This window comes from Hippocampus guttulatus, chromosome 12 (assembly GCF_054856545.1).
Source record: "Hippocampus guttulatus isolate MCC_2025c chromosome 12, RoL_Hgut_1.0, whole genome shotgun sequence".
Taxonomy (NCBI): Eukaryota; Metazoa; Chordata; class Actinopteri; order Syngnathiformes; family Syngnathidae; genus Hippocampus; species Hippocampus guttulatus.
The window spans coordinates 10275735-10297301 of record NC_141272.1 but is presented as its reverse complement, the minus strand read 5'-3'; the positions used below and the strand labels follow the sequence as shown (position 1 = coordinate 10297301).

The window sequence follows — 21567 nt, the reverse complement described above, 5'->3', positions numbered from 1 at the left end:
AAAGAGCTCCAATCTCTTACATTTGTGACGGGTCCCGTTTCATTCTCACTGATGCAGCCCTGCAGCATGAAGTTCAGCGATCGGCACGTCACCATGAACCTTCTGCCTAGTTTCTCCTCAAAAGGACGTACTGTGCAGTTTTCACTCGATGAATGCTCCTTTCGCGGGCTCCTCAGGACCTGCGGTTGACAGATGGTGGAAGGCTTACTGGCCGTTACAATAGGTACACCTAAAATCAATTGTTTAGTTCGACTGTGTGTCACAATTTCCAAATATCTTATTGTGTAGGTACATCTAATGTATTGGGAAATAAGGAAGGCTTACATGTGCAACGCATCAAGCTATTGTTAATAATGGGATTACATGAATAGCACAGGTAAATTTATACATACAGGGGTGTCAGGGTCAAGCGAGAAGAGATTCAACCTCTCCTCCCTCCGGGCACAACGAATTCCCTCATCCGTCTCAGAAATATACTGCACAAAAGGAGATGACATACGATAATGATATGACAGTAAACCAAAAACCGCGTGGCTTGTATACGCTCGAAATGGACAGGCACTTCTAAAATCGGAATGGTGAGCGTTCAATTGCGGCGAGAGCTTTTTTTTTTTTTGAGAAAAGAAACAATTATGAGAATTTCACGAACGAAGCAATTAGGTGAGATTCCAGCAATCATTTGGGGATTTTTAGAGCTGCAATTTGTCAGGTTTGCATGACTTCATTTCCTATCCTTAGTGAAATGTTCAATGAAGGTTGTGCGGAGATTGTTTAATTCATACGCCCATTATAGCATCAGCGGCCCGGTGGGCCAGTGGTTAGCGCGTCGACTTCACAGTGCAGAGGTCGTGGGTTTGATGCCATCTCTGGCCTTGCTGTGTGGAGTTTGCATGTTCACCCTGGGCCTTCGTGGGTTTTCTCCGGGTACTCCGGTTTCCTCCCACATTGCAAAAACATGCATGGCAGCCTGATTGAACACTATATATGTTGTCCCTAGGTGTGATTGGTTATTCGTCTCTGTGTGCCCTGTGATTGGCTGGCAACAATTTCAGGGTGTTCCTTGCCTACTGCCCAAACACAGCTGGGTTAGGCTCCAGCAACCCCCGCGACCCTTATGAGGATAAAGCGAATCGGAAAATGGATGGATTATAGCATCAACACAAAAGTTATATGCAGTAGCAGCTCTAAAATTCCTCCACAGTTATCAATTCAGGTTTCTAATTCTAGCCCCTGAAATGTCATTTTTGGGGCATAATAGAAACAAGAAGAGGCGATATTGTTCGGGATAAAAATAAATAAATAAAATCAATAAATCAACCTTAGCTAGCTCGGGATTGATGCCGTTTTCTGTAGTATCTTCGTTCTCCTGCAAACAGCCATCACTCAGTGACGTGTCAAACACATCTGGAGGAATAAACAAAGCATTTTAATTCAGTAGAACAACTTCAGCAGCACACTTGTCAGAAATAGTCATACATAGATCAGATTCTGGATTAAAGATGACTCTGAATCTGGCATTCGTGGACTATAAAGCAGTCAAATGTCTTCTGCATTGTAATCTTTATTGTCATGCAGCATTTCTTTCACGCTGAAAATCATGATGCTTGCTCACAACTTCATTTACAGGCTAAAAGACCCCTGACTCATCAGAGTTGCCGACATCAGTGTTTTATAATTCTCACCCTGGCGATGGTCGGACAGGTCCAGACTCTTGCGGTCCGGAGCCGGCCCATCGTGCGGTGTGATCTGCAAGATGCGCGTCAAGGTGCTGATCCACTCCTCCATGTCCTGTTCAGTCTCCGCGGCCAGCACGAAGTATGTGACCTCGTTCATCTTCAGCTCAAAGGCATGCTTCCTCAACCGGTTATTCTATGGGGAACATTGAACGTCATTCAAATGCGTATCACACGTTAGCTCCAATTCGTAAGGTTTGGAACGTACCTGCACAACACCGGTACACGAGTCGAGAAAGATGCAGCCTTTGGGTTCCTTGGATATCTTCTCATCTTTGTAGAAATTCATGATGTAGGAGTTGTCGGTCAGCTGGGTCAGCTGGAAATATCTCCTCTTGAAGGACTGTGCAATGACGAAAAATTTCAATACAGGACATCACTGAAGGACTAAAATCAAAACTATGGCGCCGATACGCCGTTCAGTATTTATCAAGCGCAAATTCATTCAGTTTCTGACCTGCTGAGTGGATTTTAAAAGGCTCATGCTAACAGTCCAATCAGGTCTTGTTCTTGCTTGACAATTTCTGTCTTTAAGGGTTTTCAAGAAATCTTTACAATCACTTCCACAGCAACCCCCCACCCTCCCCTCCCCAATCAAAAAGTCTGCAAAGCCCTTTTCACACTGCACTCACTCAGTGTGAAACGGTTACGCGGCGGGGTAGAAAAACGACAGCGGTCCGGTTGCCAAGGTGCCCATATTTGGTAGTGCTGACATCGCAGGCTACCAGGAAGTAAGGACGGAGACTTTTGCCACTGGTTTCAAACGAGAAGTGGGCTGTACCTCACCAAGATCTATCTATCAATGTCACGAAAGAAAGCCGTGGGTGTGTTTATTTTTAAAAAGGAGGAGGAGGAAACAAGCAACACAAAATGGAATGGGTGCATCCTTAACTAATGGCTCTGTAGGAAGTCGGGCTGTTTAATCTCGTTTGTGAGTTGCAGTTCTACCAAGACGGCTTTGAGGTATATTTCAGGCTGAGCAGGGAACAGCGTCTTCTAAACCTCGGCATTGTATGTCGTCTCTCGTTTGACCCCAAAGCTCGGGACACTGAGACAACACATTTATTTAAGGCTTCCTCTATTGTCCTCTCGCCAGGACCTGGATATACGTCACTAAATCACTCCGCTAGCTCGTCTTCAATTGGAGGCGCTTGTCTGACATCGCAGCAACGCCGCTCTCAAACATTTTAATTTTGAGGCAACTGCCATCTCGGCATCACCACGCTTTGCTAAGTGCAGTGCGAAAAGGCCATTTATTATTTTATTATTATTAAAAGCCATTTAGTATTAAAGGTAATGTTGCAATGTGAAATGATATTTTAGATTCTAGTTTGAGATATATTTATTAAAATAGGCAAAACTAAAGTTTTTCAGGAAGATTCGACCAAGATAATCATGCTTAGTTTTGATTGACACTGTTAGAGAGGTATGCAATAGAACCGTTGCAACCGTCCACTACGAATTGCAAATGGTTGACTCCCATTGTCCAGTCGTAATGAATTAGCATAGATGAGGAAGCGGACAAAAATGCTGCACCTCAGTACTTTTACTTGCAATAAGAACTTCGTCAGGGTCAAGAGAAGCTTTTCCCTCCACCCCAAAACCAAAATTGTTACCCTGTGTGAACCACTAATTTCTCCAAACTTCCTGTTTGTTGACTTTGATAAGATTATAATCAAATAATGAGGGCTCCCGGTCTTTGGTATATTGTCCGTGCCTCATTCACTCACTGCTAAAGTCTGTGCAAATACCTTTGAATTGACTTCTACATTTGTTCATTTGAACACGGCATACTTCAAGGACTGTTTGACAATGCATGACAACAAAAAGATGAAGTCCAAGCGCATGCCAAGTGTGTGTCCTCACCCGGACAGTGATGCTATTGTTGACGGTGCTGTTAAAGTTGCCCTTGTAGAGCCAGCCTGAGCGAAAGACACCGATTCCTCCCCCTCCTCCTCCCCCGCCTCCCCCTCCTCCTTTGGATGAGGACAGGGAAGTGGTGTCCTGCAAAAGACAAACACGGCCACACACACAAAGTACATCCTCTCGTCCTGGAGATCAATAGAAGAACAGGAGACATCCTCGACGGGACCATTTGTCAAACGATGTACGTAAACAAGGATTGCGCCCACTTGGTGGGTGAATATTTTAACAGCTTGATGGCTTCAGGATAAACTCATTTGAGCAACATGACGCCAGGATGTTTCCAGCACGTTAATGCGTTCGCGTTTGAAAAGGCCATTACCGACCTCATCCTTGTCCACGTCCTCATAGTCAATCTCAAAAGAATGGGACGGCAGCTTCTCAGCTTTGTATAATTTCCTAGAAGAGGGGGGAAAGGAGACGATATTGAAGAGGATGTAGAATTGCGATGATGAAAGTATGCAAGGGAGATGATTCTTCAATGTATCCTCTCTGAGTGGCTCTCTGGCCCCACAACAATAGACAAGCTCCTCTCTGTTGGTTTGCTTTGTGTGTGCGCCGATGAAATGTCAAGCTCACGATTCCGTCGCCAGAAAGACGCTTTTGCTAAAGGTCACGCGGTTGTAAAAGCGGTCGAAAATAACCGCCGCAGTAGGAGCATTTGTGGTGATTGCGGACTGACGCAGGAATGCTTCCCGATTGGCAGACGGACATTGCTGCAGTCAAAACTTAGCAGTCACCATTGCATGCATACAGTAGCTGCATATTCCAGCTGTCCAACCCTCCATTTCACTTTGCTCGAAAAGGATATCGAGCGTTTAATTCAATGCTATGGTTTACTTTACGCAAACCCAAGTGTATATTTTTTTTCTATCCACGCTTGGTTTTTGTCGATACAAAGTTTGTTTTAGGCCACCGCATAGTAACGTTATGGAACACCGACAGGGTGAAGACGATTGACGATGTAGACAAAAGGTGGGCACCTTATCATATGGCTAGTGAGAGTTTTGCTCCATCTTCAATGTGGGAGGAAGATAGAAGAAAAAAAAAAGCCACGCAAGCACCAACAAGGTATTCACACGGTGCCAAGATTTGAACCCCAAGCTTCAGAAGTATGAAGCAGACATGCAATAACCACGCGCCCACCGTTTTATGGATACAATTCTAAAAAACAAATAAAACTTAAGAGAAGGGCAGACCAGTGAAAGAGTCCTTCAAATGGAGGCACAAGCATGAAATTTAGTACATACCGTTTCCTCTTTAAATCCCCCTTTTTGCAAAAATACCGCTCGTCAGGCAAAATTCAAAGACGGCAGCCCCAAAATCAAAGATGTCCGATTCATAGTTAAACCCTAACGCTTGTCGTCTTACTTTTGGAGGGAGGAGAACTGTTCTCTGACGGCTTCATATGTGCCATCAATACAAAGCCTCGTCTCTTACCCCCCTACCTAAACCTCCCTCACCTTGACTCAACAAAATCAAAGAGTGAGTTTAATTATTCAAGAAAGAAATTCTCCGGATTGAGAAAGTTGGAAAATAATGGATTTTTAAGACTTTTTATTCAGATATCCAGTGCATTTTAAAAACTAGACTGTGTAAAAGCCTAATTTAGGAAAGTCCAATTGTTTGCAGACACCCTGGTTACATCCCCATCTGTTTTCTTTTGTTTGTTTTTTTTTAAATATAAAGCTATGAGTGTTTTTTTTTTTTCTTCACCAAAGTCAAATCATGGCTTTGGGTCTGGGCATAACTAACTAAATGCATTAACATCTGTCTTATCCTGCTTTAAATCCACTTCCGGTTAGGTCGGGGGTCATGTGAACTGACACTGGCAACCGAGACCCATGGGATAGAAAGAGGACATTCCTGTGGTTTGAATTGCTGGACTGTTTTGGATCAGTCCCATCTGAGAAGCAACAGCCTCATACCCATGAAACATTGCTTTGTCCTTCCCCTCGGTGACTGTTTTTTGCACTCAACACCCACCGCCCTCTTGTTCTCCTTCACTGCCTCGCGGTATGTCAGGTTCATATTCACAATACCTTGGCAGCAGACGGTAGTCTCCAGCGTAGTCGTCATACTTGAACTGGACCACGTTCAGATCCGAGTTGTAATACTTGCAGGCCTGGTGAAGAGGATGAAGTAGAAGTCATCGGACTTTGGTTGACCTGATGCAGCTGAAATATATGTACAGTGTATTGCCTCTCAAACCCTGCCTCATACACAGTGTCAGAAAAAAAAAACGGCTTTGATAGGTTGAGACTGAGACAGAACCCTCAAGGGTACGCCTTAAGCGGGGTACATATCGGGACAATTACAATTTGTACCATTCGGAGGCAAATATGCACCTTTGGGTCAATGTAATTGTCAAAAATGTCTCAATGAAATTTGAATGCGATGAATTATTCAGACTCATGTGGAATAAGACACCCCCCCACCCCCTCACCTGCCCCTCTTAAAATAAAGCAGCACAAACACACATGCGTCAGGAGTGCATCTGACCTGTCTGACCAGCAGACACTCAGCCTGGAGCTCTGCACCCTCAGGAACAGCTGACCTGAGAGTGCGTCTCTCTTGGGGCACTGTGGATACCTGCAGGGATAAGGAGAGTGAAGAGATGCATCACCATGGCAACAGCTTGTTGAAGAGGATGCGCAAAGCTGGCTGTCTTTCGCTGGAGCATTCTTCAAATTTAGATTCATCAGCAGAGTGCACCAGAAGAAAATCAGAAATTAAATCACAGTCGATTGATTGTAAATATAAACAGTGTTGCCAAAGTTACCCTGAGAATATACGTTTAGTTACTTTACTGATTACATTATATTATATTATATTATATTAAGAAACCGTTACATTACAAGTTACTTGATTACCGGTAGCTACTTTCAGTAAACAACCCCGCTTTGCATCAATATAACTGGTTTTCCCAATATTTATATTGGAAGCGCATTTTTAACAGTAATAATGATAGATAAAGTTTTTATTAAAAAAATATATATAATAAGGGCAGCCTTTTTGACTGAAGCTACATTATTGTCTTTCTGGATTTCACCGAACATAAATGGTCTACTCATTTTTAGATGGGGGAAAAGTCTTTCTAGTCTTCACTTAAATTTACAAATGCATTTTAATGCAGGGGTGTCAAACTCATTTTTGTTGCGGGCCACATTCAATCAGCAATTCAGCCACAAGCTGAAAACGCGACTTGACCTATACGTGACGCCACTTCCCCTCACGACTGGCCATAGATGACCTCATCCCATTATTAGTTACAGTTGAAGATGTATAGTAAATCTTTCCCCTTTATTGCTTTAGGTTCCATAATGTAAAATTGTTTGTTGTGTGCCAGTCGCTATGCTAAGGGGTGTTTTTCACCTCCTTTATTTTTGTCAACAATGTCAAACGATACATGTACCAGACCGCAGCTGAATTTGGCGTGTTGATCAATGTCTTTTGCCAACTTTGAAGAAATGCATTTATTCCTTGAATAGCAACTTTCATCAGCCGACTATATAAGACACATTAACGCGTTACATTACCACTTACTCGAAATGGCAGCCATTATCAAGTATTGCGTTACCGGCATCACTGTCAAGCATATTTCCACTCGCTCCAAGTGAGTGCTGGCTGGCAAAAGGCCAGCGTATTGTATGAGGGAATTCCCAATCTTATCCCCTGAAAGCTACACTATGATCTGATAGAGCCAAGATCTTACACTCCGACTGCATTAGCCACACGCACGCACGCACATGCACGTACACTTACTGTGAAATCATTGTCAGGAAACAGCAGCAGCTCTCTAAGAGGGTCCTGCTTGAGCTCCGCTCCCAGTTCCGAGATGACAGCCTCATAGTCGAGTGGATCAATCAGCTTGGGCTTCTCTTGCTGCAAAACACATAAGACATATCGCTCAACATACAGTATCTATCAACTTGCTGTGAATACAGCTTTGATCGAAACACAAATAGACGGGTCGCCGACCCCTGGACAAGCGAATAGTATTAATGCTGCAGTGGTCCACCCTATCAGCAACAGTTATTTGAACATAGACAGTGCATCAACACATGTAGACAGGCAATAAAGCAATACTCAGAGACATACAATCTTTATTCTCTGCATAAAACGACTAATATTAATGCAGCTTACTCAATCACTTAGTTGTGAAACTCTTCTTGGTGTGTTTCTGTATGGCTCTGCGAAACTGCACCTCCTGGTCGCCGTGGTGCACGGACCAAAAGGCCCAAAATGATTGGACTGGAACGGATTAATGGCATTTGCATTTATTTCAGTGGGGAAGCATGATTTGAACTGAATGTTTTGACTTCAGTGCATGTTATGTATGGAAATAAACCCTTAATTCAAAGCACCATTGTATATTATGACTTTAATTTTGTTAATATTAGGACTGCAAGAAACTAATATTTTAAAAGTAATTGAACTGTCAATAAATCCGATTTAAAAAAACATTTTAAATTCCAGCATTTTATCCCATTAAAAAAAAATGTAATTGACTGTTCAGAAAATGCATAAACAAATTAATTTTATTATTTGGTCCCTAAGCTGTCAGGAAATCTGCAAAAAATGTTGATCATTACTTTGGAAGTAAAAGCAGATGTTTGTAAACGTCTTATTTAAAAACAAACAAACAAAAACAAAAACAAAGATCAAGACTTTTTGAGAGCCTCTGTTGCAGCCTCTGTCTAGGACTGTAAATTTGCATTATAAAGTCATCAAGTATGGTACGCCCTTTGCGGTGATGTGACTGATGTGAATGTGGCCAAAGTAACAATGTGGGGTTTAAACATGGAAGCAGTCAATTATCCATCGGCACAACGCAAAGTGAACGTTCGGGGGGGCGAAAGTCATGATCTCAACATTTCCTCTGTGGTACTGTGACATCATTAGGACCTAAAAACAGCACGCAGGAAGTACCCGAGTGGCTATTACTGCTGAAGGAGAGCTGAGGCACACCCCAAAGCACTTGATGACACAGGGGGTGGAAGGAAGATATCTGTGCTGTACTTAATCTACCCATGATATGGTTGGAATTTCCTCGCTGTACAAGAATACATATTCCACTTGAGGACAGCAACCGCTCTGACGCAAAATGCGACTCCTAACTCAAACTGAGAATGACACAAATAGTCACAGAAAAAAATCCACATTCATTCCTCAGATACAACATCGGGGACATGTGCACAAATACCATCAAGTGCCGTAACGGAAGGGAAAGAAAAAGCCAAACAAAAGAACGTCCCTATACGAAGATAAGGTTTTGCTAACCACTCTATGTGATCCATATTTATCCTTGTGGTTGTGGCGCCACGTAGTGCAATGTAGGACTGCTGAATGTTTTTCAGAATCCATTACTCCATTGTTTAATCGGATAAAACTTTATTTTGCATTCAAGTTATGACTAAAGCATCACCGCCCACTCCGTTTACTAACCAATTATTGTTTATTTATTTAGCTTTCATGAAGGACGACAGAAATCAAAGAAAATACTCTTGAGAGCATGACATCAAACGATTTGGACAATTTGAAGTTAAACAATGACTCTAAACCACAGGTGTCAAAGTCAAGGCCCGGGGGCCAGATCTGGTCCGCCACATCATTTTATGTGGCCTGCAAAAGCAAATCAAGCATGTCAAGTTCCATGATGCTTGCTAAAGTCATTATTCTTGAATAACTAGTTTTAAAATTAGAAGTCATCAATTTGTTGTGTGACATGTATGTAATATGTGGAGGGGATTAAACATTTATATGGTTTCCCCAAATTCATAACGGTCCTCCAAGGGAAAACCGTAACTACAATGTGGTCCGCGACAAAAATGAGTTTGACACCCCTGCTCTAAACGATTACTTGATTGTTAAATAATAGTCGATTGATTTGATCATCGATTAGTTGTCGATGAATCAATTAATTTTGACACCCCTTGTGCAACGGAAACATTGTTCAACTCGAAATTCATAAATGAAAGGTTGTACTTTGTAGAGCCTGGTAGTCCACAGTGTTAACTACTAGATCAGTGGTTCTTAACCCGGGTTCGATCGAACCCTTGGGGTTCGGTCAATCGTCTCTGGGGTTCAACGGAGCCTCTGCCATGGAGGTTAAGACACATCCGACTCAACATGTCAATTAGTTGTGACACGCTCACTTGGCCATCACTGACTGGCTCATTTTGTGCACAATTTAAAAATTTATACTTGATACTTATACTAATTGCGTTTACTTTTTTCAGTTTTTAATAAATGGGTTTTTTATGTCTTGAATTTGTAAAAAAAATAAAAAATAAAATTTTTATTTTAGACTAATGACGGGTTCGGTGAATGTGAATATAAAACTGTTTGGATTCGGTACCTCTAACAAGGTTAAGAACCACTGTATTAGATGCTTCTCAAATTTCTCATCTACTTTAGTGGTTTCTAATATTGCTGGTGTTGGGGGCTACCAGAAAACCTTCAAGTTGTGTTTGCGATAATCGCAAAACAAAAACAGAAAACCACGGCTGTCAACAACAACAATCATTTTTAGTTTCTCACGACTTTAGAAGTCTGTAATATTATATATATATAAACCTCTGAGATTTGGCCTTTTTTTTTTCTCAGTAATCAAGTCTTGCTAAGGTTTCTCATGATCCATCGTGGTATTAATGATCGGTCATGGGGGGTACAAAGTCCCGGAGGCTCTGGCATACTACGTCTTAGCCCGCGATTTACCACGAGTATGTTTTTTGGGGGGGGGGGGGTTCCTGAACAATCATGTTCTCATGATGCATCTACAATTTTTCACATTCTATCAAGGCATTCCACAGATGAAACCCGGGCACCGGGCTGCTTTGGAGCACATCTGTTGGCAGAGTCGAATGAAGGGCCCCGCTGACTCTCGACTCTTTTTTGAGTGGCAGTATACATATGGCCCTTTTGCGCTGACAGAGATATCAGGTTTTTTTGTCGGCAATTCACTCACTCACTCAATCACGATTAAGCGTATGCCACGGTGGGCATTGTCGGTAAATTAAACACACGGCGGAGAAGACTTGTAGGTGACGGGTGTACGATGCCAAGGAATATACACGCTTCCCATCACACTACATACTTCCAAGCCGTTTTAAGTTTCATGCAACCTATTTTACTATAGCTGACTAGGTTCCTCATACGCAAGCACCGTGACGGCCTTGGCACCTATTTTAACAGTTTAAAGATCTCGCCAGGCATCCACAGCATTTATTTTTACCCATCCTATCCCCCTGCGTCCATGGTGACCTCAAACGTGGCTGCCAACACCTCGGGCAACATCCAAACGAGCCTTAGGGTTTACAATACTGCAAGACGAGCAGGATACTTTCACATTGTGTTCTTAAAAGAGCCACTAGCCAGAAATGCAGAGCTATAAAAGTAATGTGAAGCAATAAAATAACGGTTGCAAGGTTGTAGACAGGCATAATTTAACCCTCCGGACAACTACTCAAGTTTCTCACCTTCATCAGTGATCAACAATATTGCTAGCCGCGGCGTATAGCTCTCAAGTTGTTTTAACAATGGTACCGCAAGTCAAAAATGATTGGAAGTAAAAAAAAAAAACGCAGAATGAATTTCACTCCTTTTGACTTCTTTGGGCTGTCCGGAAACATGGACCTTTGGTCAAGAAGTACAATAATTTTTTTCTTTTCTTTTTTTTTTTTTAAGATTGGAAGAGAGCATTGAACAAAAGGACCAGCTCATTCACCAAAAATACCACATGCCACATCCAAAATGGTTTGGTGATGACGAGAATGCGGACAGAAGTAACTGTTGGTGAACTAAGATGTGTCACGTTTAGCCAAATGTTACGATCCCAACAAGACAACTGATTCAGTCATTATCCAAATCTACTGTATTGTGCATACAACACACACTGTGGACAACATATCCGCAATAACATTTACAGAAGTAATGATGTGTGCCATACTCAGTGAGTCAGACAAAATAGTTAGTCAACATGTGTTCAAAAGATTATAGACCATCGCTTCTGTAATTCACAACACACACGCACACACACACACACACACACACACACATATAGGACAAAGACCGCAGAGGGTTGCAGAGAGAAGACTAGAGCCATCAAGTTAGAGGAAGCAGAGGGAGCCTCAAGTTTGTTTGACATGTGCCCAGTGCTGACAGGAGACTTTCACCCAACACGTATTTCTACCTTAAATGGTCCAAACAGGCGTACAGGCACCAAGAAAATCAACAGCTAGTTCACCCTTGGTGACTCCAGTATCCCGACTGTTATACTTCCACTAATGAACGATGGCAGGATCAAAAATCAATAGGCCTATTTTAGCTGTCTGCACAGTTTTTTTTTCTTTTGTCTGGCCCATCGTTATTCAACCAGCATTTATCTGAGCTGTACAATTTTTGAATGTTATAGGTACATTAATGAGTCAATAACATCCATTTTAATGTTTAAAAGGCGGCTTGTATTACATTCTGCCATGTCATCAGGAGAACAGTGGTCTCTCTCGTAACCACGACGACTGCAAATGGCCTACTTCTGTTCTACAATCACTTGTGTTTAGCATCGAAATTATTCATGCACTGACTTCAATACTTTGCCTAAATGCAAGTACTTATTCATCACAGTAGCTTGAAAGTACAGTGATCCCTTGCTATTTCGCGGTTCGTTTATCGCGGCCTCGGTGCATCGCGGATTTTTTCAAACATATTCATTAAAAAAAAAAAAAAGTTTTTAAAAAGTCCACAAAATCAAGGAAGTGTAATAACGAGAGACGAGTACTTGGTAAAAGTGTTGCTGGCTACCAGCAAGAAAGCCATAACAAGAACATGGTTTAAAACTGACCCGCCAACAAAGAACCTATGGCTGGAAATAGTGGGAGAAATATTTGAGTTGGAAAGATTCCCATACATATTAAGGGTCCAAGTAGGGAAGTTTAAAACGAGATGGGAAAAATGGGAGGAGTACACAAACAAATGAATGAGGGAATGACACCACAAATCGGGAGAGGTCACTATAGATTACTGATATAAATCCAACAAAAGGGACACTTGTCACTGTTGATCACAATATTCTGCTATTTTTATTTGTATGTGTGTTGTTGTTGTTGTTGTTTTTTCCTTTTCTTTTTTCTTTTTTCTTTTTCCCCAAATATGTTTGTACATCATTTGTTTTTTACTATGTTAAAGGTCCGTCACAGCCATACATGGACGTTGTTGTGGAAACTAACCATGGGTGGAAATATACGAGACCCTCTGTATTCATATGTTCAGATTTGTATGGTCCTATGTGTGGTTGAAATAATAAAGATGCAAGTTACAAAAAAAAAATAAAAAAAGTTTAAAAAAGTCCACAAAAAGTCCGCAAACAGACCGCGAGAGGCAGCGAAAGTCAGCAAAACAACAGTGAGTCACATAGAGCAACATATACAGTACTACATGTATATGTTTACTGTATTTTGTTATTCATACACTAAGATAAGATATCCTTTATTTGTCTCACACTGGGGAAATTTCAATAACCTAACCTAACTTATACATGTTTAAATGTATTATTTGAATTGCTTTCGCGGGCAACATAAAATTATCTGACGGGCCAGATCTGGCCCCCGGGCCTTGCCTTTGACACGTGTGGTATATAGCATTAAGTAATGTTAATTACGACAAAATTTACTTTTCCATGCATGTATACCATTAAATTTGGCCTTATAAATATTTTTTATACTCATACACATACTGGGGGGGGGGGGGGGGGGGTTCGCTACTTCACATTTATCGCGGGTGGTTTCTGTCCCCATTAACCGCGATAAACGAGGGATTACTGTACATTTCACGGAAGAACGTCATGGGGAGCAAGTGAGCAAATTGTTCCTTACTAGTACTTTAAATATTAAGTAAAAAATAAAAAATAAAAAAAAAAACTGCCAACCAGCCATGTTTGAAGATTTAAGATGAACAAGCCATAACAATGAAGGCTTTTTATTAATTAATTAATTCGTTCGTTCATTCATTCATTCAAAGGGAGTGCTTTGGAGTTTTCCCATATAAAGTGCACCTCAAGCAAACAATTTGAATTTTGGAAGTCCTGCTCAACAAAGAATTTTGTGATCCATGCCAGATTGTTGAAGTGCAAACTGTGACATTTTCTGATGATCTGACATTTTACATGACATTTGTACAGTTCGCGGGAGAATCTGCTTTTTAAGACACCTGCCTGTTTATGTACGCATCAGTGATAGCCACACTTTTGAGTTTCAACTGAGAAATAATAATCCTCTTTCGCTGCCAATTACTGGAATGGAAGTGCAATGCACTCGACACAATCGGATCAACAAAAAGGAGGAACTGAATAACCCGTACTCAGTCACATCATCACTGTAACGTAACCATCAAAGATGCCGTTGGTAGCAGCCCTGCCAGACAATACTTGAAATGCCAGAAGCAGCAGAATGTAAGAGGCAGACACAGTGAGGAATGTATTATTAAATACATACAATACTCAACCTGGTGAAATCCGACCTCACGCGTTTAGTCTTGATTTTTCTCCTTAAGGTGATTTTGCTCCTGAAACTCATGATAAAGCCTAAATAATCCTTAAAATGGTTAAACCGAAACGTAAAAAAAAAAAAAAGAAAATACTACACAACTCAACACACGACGGGGCGCATGTGCCTTATCACAAGCAGAACTGGCTACAGGTTATGTGTCAACGCACGTGGACGTAGAGGAAGCCGTTTTATACACACGCCCACACACCGACATGGTCAGCCGCAGGCAAGCGCATCCGCAGAGTTCCAAATTCCCCGGCAAGATTTTTGATTTCAGCAAGCTGGTTGGCACACACACACACGGCATGAAATCATTATTTGCTTATCAAAAGGTTCACAAGCATATCCACAATGTGAAAACATTTTCAAAGGAATTCTGTCATACAAGGAAACACAAATCAGCAAAATGAGATTTTGTGTCTCGGATATAAATATGTTCAGCACTGTATGGGCAGAGTCATAAACCATTTGTGAACAGACAGACATGCACTTCCTCTGATAAAACCTCAGAGCAGAACAATATGAAGAGGAAACAACCCCTGCAGACGGCTTAGAACAGGTGACATGTGACAGACTAGTTTTGGTGTAAGCTCGTGATTGGCAAGGTCACTTTTTTTTTTAAAGGAAAAAGAATTTGACACTAATTTTATCTCAAATTTAGTTTTAAAATTGTTCAAGTGAAAAGTTACAGGGCGGCCCGGTGCTCCAGGGGTTAGCGCGTCGACCTCACAGTGCAGAGGTACCGGGTTCAACTTCAGCTCCGGCCTCACTTTGCGGAGTTTGCATGTTCTCCCCGGGCCTGCGTGGGTTTTCTCCGGGTACTCCGATTTCCTCCCACATTCCAAAAACATGCAATGGCAGGCTGATTGAACACACTAAATTGTCGCTTGGTGTGAGTGTGGATGGTTGTTGGTCTTTGTGTGCCTTGCCATTGGCTGGCAACCGGTTCAGGGTGTCCCCTGCCTACTGCACGAAGACGGCTGGGATGGGCTCCAGCGCGCCCCGCGACCCTTGTGAGGATTAGTGGATCGGAAAATGGATAGATGGATAGAAGAAAAGTTACACCCACGATATGGACAAAAATGCGTGAGAAATGTGAGGGAGCCGATCAGAGCGTGACAAGCTAGGGGGGGAAAGTCCAGGTCTAACTATATTCCGTCTCTGAGCATCTGAGAGTAAGCAGCCGCACGGCCTGTCCCCGATGTTGTGATATACAGTGTGGGGGGGCGGGGGGGCGCACTACATTTTGGGCAAACGGGGCTGCATCGGCTGCCAAAAACACTGTGTATTTGTAGACAAAGTATGAGCAGAGCAAGTGCTTTTTATTTACCCCCCTTTTTCCGTTTTCATTTCATTTTTTTTGCGATGTAACACAAAACAACACCAAGTGATACGCACTTCAACAGAAAAAAACAACGTGACATATGCATGTTTTTGTCCTGGCTGCTCAGTACAATAATGTACGGCTAAAGCAACAATAAGCTAGCATGATTAGAGTCCAAAATGCGTTTGAGCACGACACCCGGAAGTGTTTGTGAGTGTATGGCGATATTTAGTCAGTGAATGAGCATTAACACAGTCAGTCAACATAGACCAGTTAGACACCTCTGTTTGATGCATCACTTTCATACTTGTGAAGACTCGGCTGGGAAAATGTCCCAAGATTCATTTCTTGTTGCTATTAAAATGTATGAGGAGAGGAATCACATCCATGTGGGTTTTTTTTCCCTCCATTTATCATTTTTTGGAAATGTATCAAAGCCAAGCAGAGGGGAGCTCACAAGCACACAACCGTTTCAATTACAAAGAGACGAGAGTTCTTGGGAAGTACTGTACATTCTTGAGGACGTTCTTAGGAAGGCCGATCTTGGCGAGTTCACGAGACCGTACTTTGTATTCTGGAAATTGAGAAACGGCTTTTGTGAGACGTTTTCAAAAGGGCGAATACGAGGCTACGTAATGTGCTTTGGACAACCTTAAGGTGTAGATAAAGCGCACTCCATTTATCATTTTGATCAAATTGGAGTGTTCTTTTGTTGGACTATGACGTGATTTTTGGCAAATGAGTAACCCATTCCAGTTGATTTGGAACTCGTTCATCAATGTCAACACAAATAGCGATTGGGGATTTGGGGTGTGAGTCGAGCTCTAGTTCATACGGACAAAAATGTACGCACAGCAAAAAGTCAGCCATGTTTTGTTTTTGGAAAGAAACTCACTTACTGGACTGGACTGTATTTTCAACTGTTACAGGTATATGGTCACACATTGAGTTTTTGATTTGATGGTCTGCTTCTAGAACATTCAACGATCTTCAGGACAATTAATATCTGCATCCTTCCTCTTCTTCCACTCATTCCAGATGCTTTAACTAACCTCGTTCTTCCTTTGTTTTGTCCTCATCTCATCAAACGTCTGACTTTGATTCCCTTCTTGTCTTTTCAACACTCCCTTGCTCGCACCCTATTAGCCTTTCAACGTCGGTGTGAGGCCGACTGATGTTGCTGTTGACAAAGTACAGCTGTGAGCAATACATCAGCACGGAGAATTCCGATAGACAGCCGAGAATGGAAACATTGGAGGGAAACCAAATCTATATTCCCGGTGGTCTGTATCATTGTCAAGCATATTTATGACTGCCCTGCTCAGGGAAGGAGGTGTTAGAAAATGTGTCTCAGGCAGAAGAGCGGAGGTACACGAGATGGATGGGGAGACGAGAGTATAGGGGAAGTCAAGAGGCACGAGCCGAGCCATCTGCGATAGATCATTATAACAAAGCTTTAGGGAAAAAAAATGAAACAGCACCTTATTTTTTTCAGTTTCACAACACGAAACATACTTTGTACATGTGATTGAAATCAGAAACAGAGGTTGTATGATTAGCACATCATTTTCTCCAGTAATAATAACACTCTCTGACTGAAAGGTGTGAGATGGTAAGATTATGTAACTGGTAACATCAGGTGTTGATTTGCAAGAAGTGTAATGTTGTTTTAAATTTGCACATGATGGCAAATGGAAAAACTAAGCATTAACACACACATCAGCTCCTACAACATACAATATAACACCCTAATTTTAATCAACAATGTTTGATTTTGCTTGCTCATTGAAGCCGCAGATTAATTTTCGTGTCCCCCAGGGTTTACTGATGAAGCCTCTGTCTTTATCGATGATGATGCCTGAAAATTATGTTAAAAATGTATCATCTTTTTGTAAAAAAAAAGAGCTCGTCTGTAATTAACCCAACCAATTAGCCTGCTGGACAATTTAACAAGGGGAATATTAGCCCTCAAAAATTGGCACATCAACACATTACAACTTAAGACAAATACAATGACATTCACCCCCCCCCCACCCTGACCTCCCAAAAAAAGGGGAAAAAATCTGCAAATTGTTGCTATTGTAATTTTATTTGGCCAAATACTGGAAGTGGCATTTGTCTTAAAAAAAAAATCCATATCAGTCAGAGTTTCGTCTGTACTAATTAAACTAATAAGTTCAACTATTTGAGACGTACTGTGAATCCCCACCTATTCATGGCTCACTGCTCGCATATTCACCGACAGTATTTTTTTTCCCTGCGGAATGTAACCTCAGCTATTCGCTGAAAAACTCGCCAATTCGCAACTATTGTCTTATTATTGTGCTTTTTCAAGAATGCCCAAAGAAACCACCAAAACACTGACTAATATGAAAGTGATATTTTTACCGTTTGCAAAGGCAGCATACATGACTGTGTTGTTTCGTTTAGCCTGGGTCGTTAGTGGAAGTCTTTGCTACATATGTTAAATATTGCTCTGCTGAAAGGACATAAAATTTATATATTTTTCTGAAGCAAATACTATCATCTATAAAATATATTTTCAAAGGTAATGTAAAGAGTGTTCAAAATTACTATACAATGATTTGGGGTTACATTTTGGGTATACTTAGTGTTTAAACTACTAATACTGACAATTAGAAAAATTGTGGGGACTCATATCAGTTACTCATCCGTTTTAGCTGTTCACGTCTTAGAGAGAGTGGGGGTTCGCCACATTGATATGAAAATAGCTCATGATGGGAAGCATTGTAAAATGCTGAGTCAGTGTGCATGCTACCTTCTAGTACAGCATAGTCACGATGAAAGACTCCCTAATCCTCTGATATGTCCCTGACTACAAAAGTTGAGAGCGTAGAAGTGTAAAGCATCAACTCCAGTTTACCATAGAGACCAGAGAGGGTTTACGAAGACGTGAAAGGTTTATGGTGGGAAAGCAAGAAACAAGAGAAGAAACACAGGGAATGACTGTAATAATCACACTGTGCCAAAACTTGAACATTTTTCCAGTGGACTTGCAGAAACCTGGGTCTTGCTTGGCGTGAAAAGAAAATCAGGCCAACATTGATGGTTCCATAGAGATACCTCACAGATGACTGACATACAGCATTATACTGGAAAGGTGTTTAGGATCATTCAACTTAATATAATTCAGCCACTGATTACGAGACCTACTTACTGCAGCATGCCTGTATTTATTCAATCAGTCAGTTAAATCATCTTTTCTCCATATGTCGGGCAAAGAAGAATTTTCCCACAGAAACCAAATTCCTAATGCATGACCCCCATACTTCACCTCTATTCCCCCCTGGGCCCTATTTCCGTCCTTCCCATTATACCTCTCAGCTATGAAGCTATGAGGGGCCACAACCGCCACAGGAGACATCCAGCTAAAAAACGAATATAGAATAGAACAAAGATACAGTAGTTTATCGCGGGAGTTATGTTTTAGAGCTTCAAATAATGGATGAAAATAAATCAAGTAGCGAACATACTGCACATAGTTTTTATTTATGGCATTATAGCCGGACCAACATTCCTATTTACCTCTCCTATACACGAATTAACATTCCAAGCATGACTCTGTCTATCTTATATTTTAAGAATCAATCGTCGTACTAATTGTCCCATGATTATTTTAAGTACATTAAGTAAGTTGAATTTGCATGATACAATCCAAAATGTGCACGGGAGGTGCAGGTGGGACGCCATCCTCATGCTATATAAAGTAGGACCTGTAATTTTGAAAGTGTGTGGCTTTAAAGGACGGGGCCTGGCCTTTTTTTAAGTGATGTGGGAGTCAGCGAGTGAGAGTCTAGATTTGGCTGGCTGTTAACTGGCTAACCCATTACTCAATTTGCATGTTGAGTGCCTGGTCATCGGTTGTGACAGCTAGTGTATGAGTGCGCTAAATGTCTATTTTGTTACCATTTGTTCAATAAAAATTTTGAAAGTGCATCTTGGACCACCTGTGGAGGGATTACAGTTTGTTTTAACGAGCAGTGGTAGGCTAACCTAGCTAACAATTTTTGCTTTACGTTAAGTTATGTAAACCAGGACTCTTTCCTACTGACTTGCGCTTCTTGATTTGTGAATGTGCAGTAACAGTCCGTGTGCAAAAATGATCACTGCAATACAGTCAAAATCCACAAAATGAAATTAGATATGTACGATTGAAATCCGCGACACAGTGAGACAGCGAAAAATGACGTGAGAGGAATGACTGTACACATGGTAAAATTGATTCAGTCAACAAGTAGGACACTGTAAATAAAAACACAGATTGTGTTACAACCACACATGCAATAGGCAGAGGTGCATCAGTACTGATTACCATGACAATGATGGTCAGAGGTGAGCTGGCAGTTGTGTAGCCTTCCAGGGTGGGTGTTGCAGCATCCACTGATGCTTGGTCCAGCCGTGAACACATGTAACCGCAGTCTGCCCCACCCACTGAGCGCAGAAGTAGGACCACGCTGGCAGAACAGCCCATAATAACCCCTTGATGTTGACAGCAAGAGGTGAGCAAGTGTCACCTGGTCCCGTGTCGTGTCCCAGTCAACACAGAAGATAGGTGAGTCCAATCGCAGCCGCTGGTCCTGCCAGTGGTGCTGTTCAAACTCTGTCAAGTACCGGAGGCTTCATTCCCACTCAGCCGCCTGCAACCTTTCTCTTTACAAGCTCCCGCCACTGCCCTGCTCCGGATTCTGGCTCTTCCCGTGGCTATGACTGAAAATACACACAGCCAGCCTTAGCGTCGCTTCTCTCTCTCTCTCTCTCTTTTTTTCTCTCACCCTCTCTCACACACACACACACACACAGACTGACTGCATCCGTGCACACAGTCCTGACTAGCCCAGCCCCAGCTCACACAGACAAATGGCAGAATACAATAAGCATCAGATGTCCAGAAGCAGCTGCTGCAGTACACACACACACACACACAGAAAAATCTCACTTTCATTCTGCTGTACTTTCGTTGATTATTTCTCTCGCCCAATCCCACCACTCCTTCCAGTTCTCCTGACTATGCTTTTGCAGAAACCACTGGTGGTGCCGCAGTGATGACAACACGCCCTTTTTGCTGCAGACTTGAGTCCCCCCCCCCCAAAAAAAATGTCCATAGATTAGACTTATTGGTGTGTTTCTTCCCATGACACAGAAAGCTTGCCCACTGAGCTCCAGACGAAAGGCTCTAGCAAAATGAACAAAATATGAGGCTCTAGGGAGCTTGTTGCAGACTTGCAGAGTAGTGAGCAACAGAGCAGTGAGAGAAAATAAGGAGTGGGCGGCTTTACAGCTGACGCATGCAGCATGTGGACGATAGAATCCACAGAACAGTCCTATATTGGAAAACACGGTCTCTCATTTTTGTTCTGGGGTTGTCTTATTTGTAATGTGCTTTTTTTTAATACTGTGGCAGACGGTGTGTTTTTGTAGAAAACTGAAATACAGCGGAAACTCAGTTTACAAATTGAATTTGCTCCATAATGCTCTTTGCAAGCCAAAACATTCTCAACCAGAAGGAATTTCTCTTGATAAAATGAACTGAAATGCAATTAACACGTTATATTCACCTTGATTTTATCGGTGTGGTTAAAAAAAATGCTGTGCCGTACAATATATAAATAAATACAGAGCAGTGGCCATTTTGGGCTAGCTAGATCTAGACTTAAAAATGACGTGTGAAAATGCCAGACACCCAAGGGGATTTACAGGGAAACATTAGCCCACAAATCTTCGCTAAGACTATCACCAGTCGTACAGTTGGCAACGGTGGAACCTCGGCAGACTTTCACCGATATTGGTGCAGTTAAGTGGCTGGGACAGTTTATTTTTTCATAATGATGGTAATCATCTTTTGCAATATTCTGAATGAATTCACATCCTAATGTACTGCAGTCTAATGTTTTAAGTATTCAATGGATGGAGGAAAAACAGAACAACTAGATGCTATAGGCACTCTAGACTGATTTGAATAAACGAGAATTACAGTGGTACCTCTAGTTACGAACGTCTCTTCATGCGCAAATTTTCAAGT

General features: G+C 41.8%; 1 protein-coding gene across 2 annotated transcripts in view; it reads right to left on the bottom strand.

Moving 5' to 3' along the window:
• The window catches only part of dock10 (dedicator of cytokinesis 10), a 46402-nt gene extending 26122 nt beyond the window's left edge, over positions 1–20280 (bottom strand). Inside the window, exons 1-11 of one of the 2 annotated variants that reach the window (XM_086125629.1) lie at positions 19861–20280; positions 7422–7541; positions 6159–6248; positions 5699–5781; positions 3983–4055; positions 3600–3737; positions 1942–2076; positions 1683–1869; positions 1319–1404; positions 393–476; positions 21–179 (exon numbers count right to left, since the gene is read on the bottom strand). In XM_086125629.1, coding sequence (XP_085981755.1) covers positions 21–179; positions 393–476; positions 1319–1404; positions 1683–1869; positions 1942–2076; positions 3600–3737; positions 3983–4055; positions 5699–5781; positions 6159–6248; positions 7422–7541; positions 19861–20019 — 1314 coding nt within the window. In that variant the 5' untranslated portion in view covers positions 20020–20280. The remainder of the gene's footprint in view (positions 1–20; positions 180–392; positions 477–1318; positions 1405–1682; positions 1870–1941; positions 2077–3599; positions 3738–3982; positions 4056–5698; positions 5782–6158; positions 6249–7421; positions 7542–19860) is intronic. The other variant, XM_086125628.1, reaches the window with a different exon arrangement.
• Between the last annotated feature and the right edge of the window lie 1287 nt (positions 20281–21567).